Raw genomic sequence first — 18041 nt, forward strand, 5'->3', positions numbered from 1 at the left:
TATAAAACATGGTTCTTGATGCTTAGTAAAGGGCTGTAGTTTAGTGCAGGATTTTAAACCAAGGATAAGCAGCAGAATCCCCTTCGGAATCTTTTTAAAATCCATGTTCCTAAACCCTACCTCTTAGAATTGAATTCAGTAGGTCTGGGGTACAGCTTAGTCATACGTTATTTTGAAAAACACTCCCCAGGGGATTATGATGCTCTGCCTAGTTAAGAATCACATTCCTCCAGCAGAAATACAATATATAAGTTCAAAAGTCGACATGCATATATACCTTTGGGGAAGGACTTAATTTTTAAATGCCTACAATATTATTTTACAAGGCACCCTTAAAGATTGACTACAGGTCACACTTAACAGATGACAAAACTGAGCCTCATGGGTACAATCACTTGCTTAGAGTTATACATGAGTATGTAGTAGAGCTGGGATTGAAATTCAGGTCTTATTCCAAAGCCCAGGCTCTTGTACCATACATATGCTATCTCCCACAATTTCCCAGAACCACAGTGTTAGAATTTAAAATGAGACATCATATATTTTATTTCATTCCCCTGATTCTTAAAACAATTTCAACCTTCACCCAATTCAGAAAAGATGTAGTATCACTATCTCCCAGGAGATGATTATGTAGAGCTTACTTGATAAGATACTTTAGCCCCTTACAACCTTAATACAATTTTTTACAAGTTTCTAAATTTTTATTTTGATAAATACACACATCCTCTCTTGTATACTTCTTGCTAAGTATCATCACACAACAACCCTTCATTTACCTGGAAAACCACTGTAAAACTGTTCTTTAGACTACTGTTCTCCAAGCAGGAAAAACAAAAGAACAAAAGACACATAAACCCAAGCAGAAATGATGGTGTGTGTACACCTATGTCTTTTTGTATGTATATAAATATATATGAATAAATGAATATATATTTATATAGTCAAAAAATACTCCTCTAAAAATATACATATCAATTTTACTCAATACCATGTAGCTACATAGGTTTATATCAAAAGAGATAGTCCATAAAGCACCACAAAGTTCTCAGCTTCTTGGGATTTATGAATATATCCTAAAGCTGCAAAAACCATGAAGCTGTTTATAAGTCCACACATAGGCAGTTCATAGAGCATACAGAATATATAAAGCTGCTGTGGGAAATATCCACACCTGAGAACTAGTGCTTTGCTCCAATATATATTATACATAAGAGGACCTGAAGCTTGAAGGAAATTAGGTCAAATACAAGCTAGTAGGTGGCATACAAATTAAAGAAAACACAAAATGTGAACCATAACACTCAGCTATACAAGAGTATGGTGTAACACCTTATTTTGGATACACAATCTACAGTGAAATAGCATGAAACAGAAGAAGCCTATGGAAAGTACCTTAATTACAAAGCTCCTTCAGTTACATACCTTATGAATTTGGCAAACTTACCCTGAGATCCATTTTATTCCATGGCTGTTTTTGTATATTAACACTGTATATTTTTGACTTCCTTACAGCCCGCACATAAGCTTCATGTCCTTGCCTAAAATATATAAGCTGAAACAAAAAACATGAGGTATTAAACAGCATTATCCTATTTAACAACTCTGTATATCCCCATTATATGTAGTACAAATGTCCTCTTTTGTTTACAACAAACATAAAAATGAAATTTTGATAAAATTTATACAATAAAGGTACTTGCCAGCATCAAATTAATATTCATTCACTACTCATGCTTATGAGTATGAACCCTACATGAAGTATTGCATAATATAAACGCTGTACCCATAGTCCTTTTCCCCAGAGCAGCTTCATAAATTTCTGAAGAAACAAAGCCTAGTGACAAATGTGCACAAAACTAGTCATACTTTGAAGTGCTACATTTCAAATTGTAATCAACAATCTAAATAACAATATATATTTTTTTCTAACGCTAGTAAACAGAGTAATTTCCAGACAAACTATTAAAAAGTTTCCTTCCACAATTTTAAAGTGGTGGTAGAAACAGAAGAAAGTAACATGAAAAAAAATACCTAAAAAATACCTAAAAATACAAGTAGAAAACTAAAAAGGTATGAATAGTACTATATAAACATAATTGTAGGGACAAAAAAAGTCAATATTAAGCATGTTATTCAGATATCCCTTATTACATATTTATTCCTGTACTCAAATATTGATTGAACATATATGTACAAAGCAGTGGGTAATATGGTAACACATCCAAATAAAATCCTTTCCCTCTAGGATATATATAAGAAATGTAGATATATATATGAGTGTAATACAAGGCAGAAGTTAATATGTAACATAAAAAGGAGAAATAACTCAGGTGGGAATGCTCATGATGAAGGAATCACAGACAAATGAAAGTAAGGATAATATCCCAGAGTAGTTGGCATTTAAGTCAGACCTTGAAGAATGAGCATTTTGAGAGGCAATGATCTGTGGGTAGGAGTATTCCAGGCAAAACAATGAGGGCTTAACACATAAAGTAAAAAGTAATGCTGTCACTTAAGACACTGATGATGTAAAAAGTATGAGTTTTACAAGTCCTTTAAAAACATGAATTCACATATTTGACTGTCTGATTCACTTACACACCTTTTCTATTACTTGAACAACGGTCACTACATAATACACATTACTCTTGAAGGATATAAGCAGGTGCTAAGTTTAATAAAATAGAGGGAAAGTGATTCTACCAAGGTAAATACAGTCCTATAGAAAAGAGAGGAGTCTCATCAGATCACAGATATACAGATCATTGTTTTGTTCTGTCATATTTCTAAGATTAATTCAAAAGCACTCCTTTTAAGACTCCATAAAAACAGGCAATAAATACAAGAAAAGATAATTTTGGATATGCCTCCCCAAAATAAGTTTTTTTTAAATTTAGCATTCATCAGAACCATGTTCTCCTAAATTAACCACACAATCATTGATCAAAAGTCTAATACTTACAAGACACATTTATAAAAGGAAACATAATCAGCAAGTAATAGCTTGTTCATAAGGCTACTTGATAGCTACCTCTGGTACAAGATATCTAGAACAGGCAATTAGAGAAAAGTTTGATGAAATTTTTATTGGTCCTAATAATTACTTGCAAGGTTTTCTACTTCTTTTACTATGATGAGAATATTACATTTCTACTATTAGTCTTAAATTAAAAAGTGTGAATCAGTACTTAATCACTCAAAAATGAATGATTAATATGCTAGAGATTATACAATCCAGCTAGAGCTCAAATAGTGTGTTACCATGATTTTCATTAAGAAAACGAAATTTTTTTCACTGGATATAATGTAAATCAATTTTTGACTCACAAATCATAAATACGGCTATGTTATTCAATCATACACTCAGTAGGAAGGCCTTGTTTGTGAAATGACCTTCTCTTAATCACTGAAAGGGGTAATTATCCTCTAGTATACTTACTACTACGTTCAGCATGAGCATTTTTATTTTAACATTATCAGGATTTGAATTAGGTCACAAAATACAACTCAATTCTACTAAGTGACAATTAAAATAAAAATAGACAATTATTTTCATAACTTCAAAGGCCAATCAATTTATCTCATAGCTCACTGAGCATCTACTATACTGAAGACTCTGTGCCAAGTGCTACAAAGGATACAAAGATTAATAAAGTTTTAAGTTCAGTCACTTTCTACAAGAAATACATAATTGAGCAGAGCAGCCAAGACAGTGTATATATAACTATAATAGAATTGAGAATATAAATGCTCTAAGACTGATTTAAGTGAGTCTCTTGAGATTTTAAGAGAAAAAGGTTAAAACAGATAAAAATTACCTCATCTCCCATCTGTGGGACGAAGGGGGAACGTCGTGGTATGGTATCTAAGATCCACTGAGGGGCAAACCATTCTTCACTGGGTTCACCTGCCATAGAAACTAGTCCTCCTTTCTAAAATATAGTTTACAAATGTATAAATCATAAATACATGAACAGTAGTATAAAAAACAATACATAGAGAATGTTAAAAACATCAGGTTATGATAAAACCTAAAATATACAAATTTAAACATTTTCCTTTATCAATTATGTACAACTTTTGTACCAATAAAATATTCAAGTGAGTTATTTAACATGTTGCTCAATTTTGGCTGACAGATTATAATATGACATTATATACTATCTAAAACCCACAAATTTTATTCTTCATGTCCCTAGAATACCATATGAATTCAAATAAAAGTACCACAATAACTTTTTGCCAATAAAATTGTGACAATCAAGGTAATTCTGTCTATTAAAGCAGGCAAAAGATGTATTAAAATACATTTTTAAATTAATATTCAAAGAACTATGCTAAATCTTTACATCATTGAAATGAAACTATAGTGGGAAAAAGAAATCATCATTGTGATAAAATAAGAACAAATAAGGAAATAGAAAAAGCTCTACATGATTTATCATATCCTTCCCATTTTATAAGTCAAAAGTACATAGAAATTAATGACTAGTGACATGACACAAATAATATTTTTATACTAAAAGTAGATTATTATTCAAAACTCTACTACATTTTAACAATTGTCAATATGTTTAATTTAATAACAAAATAATAATGAAGATATTTCTACTTTGGATAACAGAAAAACTTCAAAAATTGTTTGCATTTTAAAGTCATTTTAAACACTTTTACTTAGTTTCTTAGATGGAATTTTATTTTTAGAGAAAACTCAGTGTTACTGTTAAATATTCAGGTATCAAATATAAAAAACAATGAAATAGCCTGTAAACTTACAAACCTTCTTTCTAGTCTGTTTAGGTTTCTTTTGCCTTTCTTCTAGAGACTTCAAATTCTCCTCCTCTGAGCTGCTCCATATTTTCCGTGTGGTCTGTCTGGTTTGTCTTTTTGGAGGTTGCAAATTTATTCCAGCATCTGCTGTCCAATCAGAATATTCACTTGAAGAATCGCTGTCAATAAATCAAAATTATGAATACGTTAAATTGAGAAAAGGAATAGTTTCACCTCATGATTGATCGAAGATAATCCTTTTGTAATCAAACACTATTATAAATGACATAGTTTGATTTGTTCTACCAGAGAGAAAAAACATCAATAAAGAATTTGATGGTTACCTAAGTTATTTTAGTACAATGTTTCTCGGATAAAGTACAATGCTCAGTTTCCCAAAACAGGGTTTAAAATTCAAATTTCTTGTATAAATCACAAAATTTCTTTAAATAAAGATGCTCCTTATCCCTGAAAATGGTTAAATGTAGTTGTTTTAAAACTGAAATAAATACATATAGCCTACCAAAATGTAGAATCTTGGATTTACAAAGGATCTAATTTCACAGATGAGGGAACTTAAGCCCATAATAACATGCCCCAAAAGATACTGGCAGAGCCAGAATAAAACAAAAGGTCTCTGGGTTTCCAACCCCGTACTCTTGCTACTATAAAATACTATTTTAACTCTGGTTTTACCAAATTCTTACCAGAATATTTCACATTAAAACTGTGAAATAATTTTAACCAAATCAAAACTACTAAAACTACCTGGAAGAACTTTCACTTTGCCATTCAATAACAGGATCCTCCAAAGAAGCATCACTTGTGCCAACTGTTTCATCCTCCTGCAACAAAGAGACAGCAACTGAGATGTATGATTATTAACTAGCATGTTCTTAATTAGCACACATTATCTTTTTTATAACACTTTTTGCATTCCAATCCCCCCAAAAATGTTCTCATTAAAATGCACAAAATCATTACATATATCTATAATCACAACTAAGCCTACCAGGTATTTAGAAGTTTCTAGCTTCTACTCTTATTGATATGACACATTTTATTATTTCAAAGTCTGAACAGACTCCTTAACATTCCCCAATATAGCAGCCCTCTTTAATGTTAAAACCATTGTTTAAAAATTATCTATATGCTGCTACCAAATTAATATAATTACTCTCCATAAAAAATAATCCTTTTATTATGTAAAATTTCAAACACCCACCTAGATTGAATGGATAACACCTTATGTACACAATCTCCAGTTTAATCAATAACTCACTGTTGGTCTTGTTTTATCTGCATTCTCACTGCCTGCCTTAAACTCCAGGGATTATTTTGAAGCAAATCCAGACAAAAAAAAGTTTTAACTATAAATATTTATTAACACTAGAATTATTTTTGAAAAACACAACCACAATACCATTATTAAGTTAAAAAGGTAGTATCGGTTCCTGAATAGTGAGCATTCTATTCAGATCAAGATTTTCATGACTGGGGGAGAGAAGGAGGAGACATCATTGCTAATCATGAATTGTGGGAGAAGAATGGGGATAACATACATTGTCAATGCATAATTAAACCCTCATTATTCACTTAACAACTACAGTTGTTATGAAAACAAAAGGAAAGAACTGGAGAAGAAAGGAACATGAAGAAAAGAACTACTATACACTTTATTCCATTATCAAGAAAAAGGTAAATCTGAGAAAAATCATCATTCAGTAATCTCCATGGTCAGTGAAGTCAACAGTAACAGAAAAGGTGTATATTCTGCTGATTATACAGTCAACAAGTTCTGGGACTGCATAACTAGATATCACTGTTTATATTTTAGTCCATTTGTATACAAATTTCCTCTCACTCTGTTTTTTCACTGTCCCAAAGCTAAACTTTTGCTGACATGTTTGATAATACCTTAACCAAGATAGTATCTTAGGCATAAATCAGGAATTCAAAATAATGCTCAAGTCTGCCTTTTAAATGCCTTATTAATGAATAATCCTCTTATAAGAATAAAAACTAAAGTAATTTTCTATTAAAGAGACCCTTAAAGTAAACTCAAAATGATGATGTTAACTAGGAAACAAAAAAAAATTACATAAAGTAAATAACAACAGGTATCTAACCTCTGAGGAACTGTCTGAGTCTTCCTGTACACCTATATTTTGACATGATGTTTGTGAATTATGCTCTATGTTGGACCGTGTTTGGTAAGTATGCTGACGCTTACGCTGTGTCCTTCGTAAAGAGCGCCCACAGCTAGGCGGATAATCATTCTGTAAAACAGAAGGAAAAATATTTTTTAAAATGAAGGGTTCAGTAAACACACAAATGAACATATCTATAAAGCAAACCAATTGAATACAGGTGGGACAGGGGTGGAGGTAAGGGATAGGAATAAATCCCCCAAAAGAGAACACAAGATATAACTATATTTATATATATTTAACCCACCTTTTAAGTAATATTGATTACTTTCCTATTTTGAAACTTTTGTGATCAAATTAAAGACAGTGCTCAAAGTTTGGGCTGTAAGAATTTTCCCACTCAGAATTTACATATATTAGGTAGAATTTATTACAGGATAAGTAAGACATCCATATAATATTGTTAGAGTAGGTAGATAGCCAGATATAAGCAGGGAAGGGAGATGGGGACTTTAGCTATTGTTTATATTTGGCTGGTTGTATACATTCTATACATTCTGTGTAAGCTGTTCTTACAGGATTTGGAGAATGAAAATGTAGATAACAGACCAGCCAAAACTGGCTAGATTCAAGATGGAGGAAAAGTTAACCCAAACTTCAACCTCAACTTCATTATTTTCTGACTACCATGACATTAGCATTGTGGTTTTGACCCCCACCTGGCAGGGGACGACTGCCATGACAGTTCTGATAAGAACCAAATATAACAAAAAACTTCCCTGCCCAGTGAGAGGGTGAAGCAAGCCCAAATTCTGAGAAGACTCCACCTGTTAAACCTACCCCCACTTAGTGAATATTCATCTCCCCTCTACATAAAACAGCTCCCTATTGTTTCCTTGAGGCAACTCCTTCTGGGGTCAGCCTGCACTCAACTTTCAAGCATGTAGTTTGTCTTTTCTTTAAACTCTTATTTTCCATTAAACTCCTAAAACTCAACCAGTTTTGTGCCATCTTTCAATTCTTTCTTGTGGCAAGACCACGAACCCATCTCCAGTACCAATGTCTATGTGTATATAATTCTTAATATATATTTCTTTATTTCTACAAAAAACTACATACAGTAAATAGGTAAAAACAAAGATATAATTTTTAACAACTAAAATGTAAAGCAAAAACTACTTTATTCTACCCTGTATAAAATATTATTGTATACCATATGTCAAAGCTACAACCCTAATAAGTCATCAGGAATAAACAAATTTAAAAGTTTCATAAATCAGTATCAAGGTCCAGTTGTTTATCTAATATATAAATGTTTCTTATTTTCAATATAAATAAAAATGTTTACAGACCCAACTACCCTGCTTACTAGTCTCAGACAAGTCTGATATTTGGCAAATCAACCTAGCAGGAAAGGAATACAAACCATGGATCTGATTCATTCAAAATCTCTAAGAAAATAATCCTACCACAGAACATCAAATAAGTTAACAAAATGTGAATCAAAATTAAGAAAGAGGGAATCAAAATGATCTAAGAATATCTGGAGATAGTCATATGGTAATTACCTAAAATTGTATTTCTTAATACCAAAAAAAAAACATTAAAAATTTGGTCTCCAGTGTCCAGATTTCTGTAATAAAATTAAAATTGTCCTACATTTTCCAAGTTACCATAGGCTTCAGAAGTCATGGCTAGATCTGGGAACAAAACTATACATTCTTATGCCACTAGTTCCTTTAACTTCAGAATATTAGCAAGGGGCTTACCATGTACCTAATGGAATATAGGAATCTCACTCCTGGCTTAGCAGTTTTTGCTGGGGATATGAATCTTGGCCAATGTATAGATCATACTTTCCTCCTACATGATTAGGATGACCAATAGTGGGTCTAGGGCAGGAGTCAGCAAAACTTTTTCTATGAAGGGCCAGAGTGTAAATATTTTTGGCTTGGTACATCATATGATTTCTGTTGCAATTACTGAACTCTGTATAGTGTAAAAGCAGCCACAGACAATACATAAATGAATAAGAATGGCTGTATTCCAATAAAACTTGTTAGCAAAAACAGGCAGTAAACAAGATTAAGCCCATGAAAAGTAGTTTGCTAACCTTTGACCTAGGGTATCTGAGCATTGGCTTTACACTGTGATTAGTAATTATGCAACAATTTTTAGGTTCTATTTTAACCATATGAACATGGTATTATAATACAAATAACCTATACCTACAAGAGCCACATTTCTAGATTTTTGCGACTTCCTTTACTTTGTGTGATTTTATCCTTATTAATAATAACCATATGTCTCGATCTGGGGTTTAAAAAATAGGATCCCTACATGCAAACACCTAAAAAAGTAGTGCTTTACAACCCTGAGAAAGAAGAACAAAGCTAGGGGTTTTACATTCCCTGCCTTCAAGCTCTACTACAAAGCCACAGTAATCAAAACAATTTGGTACTGGCACAAGAACACACCCATAGATCAATGGAACAGAATACACAGCCCAGATATAAAACCACACATACATGGCCAATTAACATATGATAAAGAGGCCACAGATATACAATGGGGAATAGACAGTCTCTTCAACAACTAATGTCGGCAAAACTGGACAGCTACATGTAAGAAAATGAAACTGGATTACTGTCCAACTCCATAAACAAAAGTAAACTCAAAATGAATCAAAGACCTGAATGTAAGTCATGAAACCATAAAACTCTTAGAACAGAACACAGGCAAAAGTCTCCTCAATATAAACATGGGCACTTTTTCCTAAACACATCTCCTCGGGCAAGGGAAACAAAATCAAGTAATAACAAGTGGGACTGCATCAAACTTAAAAGCTTCTGTACAGCAAAGAACTTCAGCAGAACAAACAGCATCCTATAGTATGGAAGAATATATTTGTAAATGATTTATCTGATAAGGGGTTAACATTCAAAATATATAAAGAACTAAGATGCCTCAACACCCAAAATACAAATAATTCGATTAAAAAATGGAGACAGTGACCACGGGAAGATGGCGGCGTGAGTAGTTCAGAGGAAATTTCCTCCCCAAAACATATATATTTATGAAAATACAATAAATACAACTATTCCTAAAAGAGACACCAGTGGATGCAGTACAACAGCCAGGATACATCTACATCTGCGAGAACTCACCATCACACAAAGGGGGTAAGATACAAGCCGCGGCCAGGTGGGACCCAAATGGTCCCCCACCCCAAAACCCGGCGGGAAGAAAGGAGTCGGAACGGACAGGGAGTGAAAGCCCAGGACTGCTAAACAACCAGATCTAGAAATCCGCACCCCAAACACAGACACAAGGTGCACGGGGTGCTGGATTTTAGAGAAACGGAAAAGCAAAACCTATGGGCAGGTCCCCGCAATCGGCGCCCCTGAGACAAAAGAAAAGCGACTGCTTTCTGCAAGTCTTAAAGGTACAGGGACACCATAGCTGGACCAAGTTCACCTGGCAGCTGGGAATACCGGGGAAACTTAGGCGCCCTAAACGGAGGCAGGGCAGCTCTGAAGTCCCTCACAGCACTAAGCAGCATGCCAGTCGTTCCTCCAACTGGGGTGGACCCCGACACATGGGCCCAGTAGCAGGAGAGTGGCGGCACACGCTGGGGACAGCAGCACCGGGAGGAACCGAGAGCAGATCCGTGCGCTGCAGGAGAGGCTTGTGCTAGCCCGCAGCGGCACGACCGAACAGCCTGGGTGTGGCTCACACGCACGGGCGGCAGTGAAGCCAGAGCCCGGTAGAAGCCTGCATGGAAGAGACCCACGCGCACCTGCAGCAGAGCCAGATGGAGCAGGAGTGCCCCAGCAGCCGACAAGAATCCTACCCCAATGCACAGCCACGTGGGCCACACCCAAAGGCGGCTGCTCCCACACAGCTGCCGGGCAGGGTGTCCGCTAGCACGGGGAAGCGCACCTGGTGTGCCTGCCACTCCCCACAAGGCTCCACACTGCTCTGACGGACACCCCACCCACAGCACCTTAGGGGATTAACCCGGTGGCTGCTCCAGGAGTGCAGGTAACCATCACAGGCAGCGGAGAAGGGCAAGGCATACAGCAAGCAGGAAAGGACTTTCATCTCCCAGCTGACACACCAGCAACCTGCCTAAAGCCAATGCAATCACCATGAAAAGGAAAAAACATCTGGTCCACTCCAAAATAGTTACACCTGAGAAACGATTTGCAGAGGCAGACCTAACCAGTCTCCCTGAAAAAGAATTCAAAATAAAAATCATTAACATGCTGACAGAGCTGCAGAGAAATACGCAAGAGCTAAGGGATGAATTCTGGAGGAATATTACAGATGTCCGGAGGAAGATTATAGAAGTGAAACAAACTCTGGAAGGATTTATAAGCAGAATGGATAAGATGCAAGAGGCCATTGATGGAATAGAAACCAGAGAACAGGAACGCACAGAAGCTAATGCAGAGAGATCAAAGGATCTCCAGGAATGAAACAATATTAAGAGAACTGTGTGACCAATCCAAAAGGAACAATATCCACATTATAGGGGTACCAGAGGAGGAAGAGAGAGAAAAAGGGATAGAAAGTGTCTTTGAAGAAATAATTGCTGAGAACGTCCCCAAACTGGGGGAGGAAATAGTTGCTCAGACTACGGAGGCACACAGAACTCCCAAGAGATGGGATCCAAAGAGGACAACACCAAGACACATAATAATTAAAATGGCAAAGATCAAGGACAGGGACAGAGTATTAAAGGCAGCCAGAGAGAGTAAAAATGTCACCTACAAAGGAAAACCCATCAGGCTATCATCAGACTTCTCAACAGAAACCCTACAGGCCAGAAGAGAATGCAATGATATATTTAATGCAATGAAACAGAAGGGCCTTGAACCAAGGATACTGTATTCAGCACGAGTATCATTTAAATATGAAGGAGGGATTAAACAATTGCCAGACAAACGAAAGTTGAGGGAATTTGCCTCCCACAAACCACCTCTACAGGGAATCTTAGAGGGACTGCTCTAGATGGGAGCACTCCTAAAAAGAACACAGAACAAAACACCCAACATATGAAGAATGGAGGAGGAGGAATAAGAAGGGAAAGAAATAATGATCAGACTGTGTTTATAACAGCTTAAAAAGTGAGTGAGGTCAGAGTGAGGTAGTAAACAAGCTAACCTTGAACCTTTGGTAAACACAAATCTAAAGCCTGAAATGGCAATAAGTACATATCTTTCAATAATCACCCTAAATGTAGAAGGACTGAATGAACCAATCAAAAGACACAGAGAAATAGAATGGACAAAAAAGCAAGAACCATACGTATGCTGCTTACAAGAGATTCACCTCAAACCCAAAGACATGAACAGATTAAAAGTCAAGGGATGGAGAAAGATATTTCATGCAAACAACAGAGAGAAAAAAGCAGGTGTTGCAATACTAGTATCAGAAAAAATAAAGTTCAAAATAAAGAAAGTAACAAGAGATAAAGAAGGACATTACACAATGATAAAGGGCTCAGTCCAACAAGAGGATATAACCATTATAAACATATATGCACCCAATACAGGAGAACCAATATATGTGAAACAAATACTAACAGAATTAAAGGAGGAAATAGAATGCAATGCATTCATTTTGGGAGACTTTAACACACCACTCACCCCAAAGGACAGATCCACCAGACAGAAAACAAGTAAGGACACAGAGGCACTGAACAGCACGCTAGAACAGATGGACCTAATACACATCTATAGAACTCTACATCCAAAAGCAATAGGATACACATTCTTCTCAAATGCACATGAAACATTCTCCAGAATAACCCGCATACTAGGCCACAAAAAGAACCTCAGTAAATTCCAAAAGATTGAAAATCTACCAACCAACTTTTCAGACCACAAAGGTATAAAACTAGAAGTAAATTGTACAAAGAAAGCAAAAAGGCTCACAAACACATGGAGGCTTAACAACATGATCCTAAATAATCAATGGATCAATGACCAAATTAAAATGGAGATCCAGCAATATATGGAAACAAATGACAACAATAACACTAAGCCCCAACTTCTGTGGGACGCAGCAAAAGCAGTCTTAAGAGGAAAGTATATAGCAATCCAGGCATATTTAAATAAGGAAGAACAATCCCAAATGAATAGTCTAATGTCACAATTATCGAAATTGGAAAAAGAAGAAAAATGAGGCCTAAGGTCAGCAGACGAAGGGACGTAATAAAGATCAGAGAAGAAATAAATAAAATTGAGAAGAATAAAACAATAGAAAAAATCAATGAAACCAAGAGCTGCTTCTTCAAGAAAATAAACAAAATAGGTAAGCCTCTAGCCAGACTTCTTAAGAGAAAAAGAGAGTCAACACTCATCAACAGAATCAGAAATGAGAAAGGAAAAATCACAACAGACCCCAGAGAAATACAAAGAATTATTAGAGAATACTATGAAAACCTATATGCTAACAAGCTGGAAAACCTAGGAGAAATGGACAACTTCCTAGAAAAATACAACCTTCCAAGACTGACCCAGAAAGAAACAGAAAATCTAAACAGACCAATTACCAGCAATGAAATTGAATCGGTAGTCAAAAAACTACCCAAGAACAAAATCCCCGGGCCAGATGGATTTACCTTAGAATTTTATCAGACATACAGAGAAGACATAACACCCATTTTCCTTAACATTTTCCAAAAAATAGAAGAGGAGGGAATACTCCCAAACTCATTCTATGAAGCCAACATCACCCTAATACCAAAACCAGGCAAAGACCCCACCAAAAAGAAAACTACAGACCAATATCCCAGATGAACGTACATGCAAAAATACTGAACAAAATATTAGCAAACCAAATTCAAAAATACATCAAGAGGATCAGACACCATGACCAAGTGGGATTCATCTCAGGGATGCAAGGATGGTACAACATTCGAAAATCCATCAACATCATCAACCACATAAACAAAAAGAAAGACAAAAACCACATGATCATCTCCATAGATGCTGAAAAAGCATTCGATAAAGTTCAACATCCATTCATGATAAAAACTCTCAGGAAAATGGGCATAGAGGGCAAGTACCTCAACATAATAAAGGCCATATATGATAAACGCACAGCTAACATCATACTGAACAGCGAGAGGCTGAAAACTTTTCCTCTGAGATCGGGAACAAGACAGGCATGCCCACTCTCTCCACTTTATTCAACCTGATACTGGAGGTCCTAGCCACGGCAATCAGAAAAAAACAAAGAAATACAAGGAATCCAGATTGGTAAAGAAGAAGTCAAACTGTCACTATCTGCAGATGACATGATATTGTACATAGAAAACCCTAAAGACTCCACTGCAAAACTACTAGAACTAATATCGAAATTCAGCAAAGTTGCAGGATACAAAATTAACACACAGAAATCTGTAGCTTTCCTATACACTAACAATGAACTAATAGAAAAAAGAGAAATTAGGAAAACAATACCATACACAATAGCATCAAAAAGAATAAAATAGCTAGGAAGAAACCTAACCAAGGAAGTGAAAGACCTATATCCTGAAAACTACAAGACACTCTTAAGAGAAATTAAAGAGGTCACTAACAAATGGAAACTCATCCCATGCTCCTGGCTAGGAAGAATTAATATCATCAAAATGGCCATCCTGCCCAAAGCAATATACAGATACGATGCAATCCCTATCAAAATACCAACAGCATTCTTCAATGAACTGGAACAAATAGTTCAAAAATTCATATGGAACCGTCAAAGACCCCGAATAGCCAACGCAATCCTGAGAAGGAAGAATAAAGTGGGGAGGATCTCGCTCCCCAACTTCAAGCTCTACTACAAAGCCACACTAATCAAGACAATTTGGTACTGCCACAAGAACAGAGCCACAGACCAGTGGAACAGAACAGAGACTCCAGACATTAACCCAAACATATATGGCCAATTAATATATGATAATGGAGCCATGGACATACAGTGGGGAAATGACAGTCTCTTCAACAGATGGTGATGGCAAAACTGGACAGCTACATGTAAGAGAATGAAACTGGATCACTGTCTAGCCCCATACACAAAAGTAACCTCCAAATGGATAAAAGACCTGAATGTAAGTCATGAAACCATAAAACTCTTAGAAAAAAGCATAGGCAAAAATCTCATAGACATAAACATGAGTGACTTCTTCATGAACATATCTCCCCGGGCAAGGGAAACAAAGGCAAAAATGAACAAGTGGGACTATATCAAGCTAAAAACCTTCTGTACAGCAAAGGACACCATCAATAGAACAAAAACGTATCCTACAGTATGGGAGAACATATTCATAAATGACAGATCCGATAACGGATTGACATGCAAAATATAGAAAGAGCTCACACGCCTCAACAAACAAAAAGCAAATAATCCAATTAAAAAATGGGCAGAGGAGCTGAGTAGACAGTTCTCTATAGAAGAAATCCAGATGGCCAACAGGCACATGAAAAGATGCTCTACATCTCTAATCATCAGAGAAATGCAAAGTAAAACCACAATGAGATATCACCTCACACCAGTAAGGATCGCCATCATGAAAAAAACAAACAACAACATATGTTGGCGAGGTTGTTTAGAAAGGGGAACCCTCCTACACTGCTGGTGGGAATGTAAACTAGGTCAACCTTTGTGGAAAGCAGTATGGAGGTTCCTCAGAATGCTCAAAATAGAAATACCATTTGACCCAGGAATTCCACTTCCAGGAATTTACCCTAAGAATGCAACACTCCAGTTTGAAAAAGACAGATGCACCCCTATGTTTATCGCTGAACTGTTTACAATAGCCAAGATATAGAATCAACCTAAATGTCCATCAGTAGATGAATGGATAAAGAAGACGTAGTACATATACACAATGGAATATTACGCAGCCAGAAGAAAAAGACAGATCCTACCATTCGCAACAACATGGATGGAGCTAGAGGGTATTATGCTCAGTGAAATAAACCAGTTGGAGAAGGACAAGTACCAAATGATTTCACTCATATGTGGAGTATAAGAACAAAGGAAAACTAAAGGAACAAAACAGCAGCAGAATCACAGAACCCAAGAATGGACTAATAGTTACCAAAGGCAAAGGGACTGGGTACGATGGGAGGGAAGGGAGGGATAAGGGTGGGAAAAAAGAAAGAGGGCATTACGATTAGCATGTATAGTGAGTGGGGGACACGGGGAGGGCTGCGCAACACAGAGAAGACAAGTAGTGATTTTACAGCATCTTACTATGCAGATGGACAGTGAATGTTATGTGGGGGGGACTTGGTGAAGGGGGGAACCTAGTAAACATAACATTCTTCCTGTAATTGTAGATTAATGATACCAAAATTAAAAAAAAAACAATGGAGACAGGACCTGAACAGACACTTCTCCAAGGAAGAAATTCAGATGGCCAACAGGTACATGGAAATATGTTCCACATTGCTAATCATCAGGGAAATGCAAATGAAAACCACCATGAGATATCACCTCACACCAGTTAGGATTGCCAACATCCAAAAGACAAGAAACAACAAATGATGGTGAGGATGCAGAGAAAGGGGAACCCTCCTACACTGTTGGTGGTAATGTAAATTGGTCAGCCATTGTGGAAAGCTTTATGGAGGTTCCTCAAAAAACTAAAAATAGAAATACCATTTGTCCCAGTAATTCCACTCCTAGAAATTTTCCGAAAGAAATCAAGATCCCTTTTTCAAAAAGTCACATGCACCTCTATGTTTATTGGTACACTATTTACAATAGCCAAGATATAGAAGCAACCTAAGTGTCTATCAGTAGATGAATGGATAACGAGAGCATGGTATATATACACAATGAAATATTATTCAGCCATAAAAAGAAAAGAATCCTGCCATCTACAACAACATGGATGGATCTAGAGGGTATTATGCTCAGTGAAATAAGCCAGGCAGAGAGACAAATACCAAATGATTTTACTCATTTGTGAAGTATAAAAACAAAGTGAAACAGAAGGAACAGAACAGCAATGGACTCACAGACACCAAGAAGGAACTAGTGGTCACCAAAAGAGAGGAGTTCGGGAGGGCAGGTGGGGAGGAATAAAGGGGTTAAGGGCACCATAATTCACAATCACAATATTGGTAAGTCACGGGGATGGTAAGTCAGCATGGAAAATACAATTAATGACTCTATAACGTATTACTACATGATAGACAGTGACCACACTGGAGGGGGTGATATGGGTGAAAGTTGAACCATGTGTTGCTTATCAAACACCATCATAAGAATGTATAACAATGATACTTTAATAAATTTTTTTAAAAAGCAGTGCTTTATACTTAAGTGCCATCTTTCAAAAACCTGGTATCTAGAAATATCTGCAAATAGTTTTCCCCAAAGTACTGCAAAATTAAACTTACCCTTTGGGTAGTAAAAGATGGCTTTTTCTTCCTTTCAACTGTATAAAGACTGATTTCTATGTCACCTTTTGCAGTTCGACAGTCTTCCTGAACCCTAATAACAAACAAGAGATCAAAGTAACCAAAAATCATCAAAAAGCAAACCAAAAACTTAAAAGTCAGCTAAGAAAATTAACTTAATTTTTTAAATTGAAGTACAGTTGACGTACATTATATTAATTTTGAGTGTACAACATAGTGATTTCACAATTATATATATTGTAAAATGTTCAGCACAAAAAGTGAAATCACTGTCATCATACAAAGTTATTACAATATTATTGACTATATTCCCTGTGCTGTACTTTTTATCCCTGCGACTTATTTTATAACTGAAAGTTTACACCCATTTATCCACTTCACCTACATCACCCACCCCTCACCTACCTCCCCTCTAGCAAACACCAATCTGTATTCTATATTTGAGTTTACCTCTGTTTTTTAACCAAAATACTTTTAAATGTAAAATTTGTCATTTTAGCTATTTTTAGGTGTACAATTCAGTGGTGTTAATGACAGTTCAATGTTGTACAACCATCACCACTAGTGATGAAAACTTTTTCATCACTCCAAATGTAAACTTTGTAACAATTAAGCAATACTTCTCTACTTCTCTTTCCACAAGCCCGTTAATGTCTAATCAACTTTCTCTATGAATTTTCCTATTCTA

At 36.0% G+C, this 18041-nt stretch overlaps 1 protein-coding gene across 2 annotated transcripts in view; it reads right to left on the reverse strand.

Annotated features, from left to right (window-relative positions):
• Window positions 1–18041, reverse strand: part of BRWD3 (bromodomain and WD repeat domain containing 3) — a 160740-nt gene that overhangs the window by 39779 nt on the left and 102920 nt on the right. The window contains exons 20-25 of one of the 2 annotated variants that reach the window (XM_036929979.2): window positions 17333–17426; window positions 6903–7052; window positions 5542–5618; window positions 4784–4952; window positions 3822–3935; window positions 1448–1555 (exon numbers count right to left, since the gene is read on the reverse strand). In XM_036929979.2, coding sequence (XP_036785874.2) covers window positions 1448–1555; window positions 3822–3935; window positions 4784–4952; window positions 5542–5618; window positions 6903–7052; window positions 17333–17426 — 712 coding nt within the window. Of the gene's footprint in view, window positions 1–1447; window positions 1556–3821; window positions 3936–4783; window positions 4953–5541; window positions 5619–6902; window positions 7053–17332; window positions 17427–18041 lie in introns of those variants that run through there. The other variant, XR_005033478.2, reaches the window with a different exon arrangement.

This window comes from Manis pentadactyla, chromosome X, assembly GCF_030020395.1.
Source record: "Manis pentadactyla isolate mManPen7 chromosome X, mManPen7.hap1, whole genome shotgun sequence".
NCBI lineage: Eukaryota > Metazoa > Chordata > Mammalia > Pholidota > Manidae > Manis > Manis pentadactyla.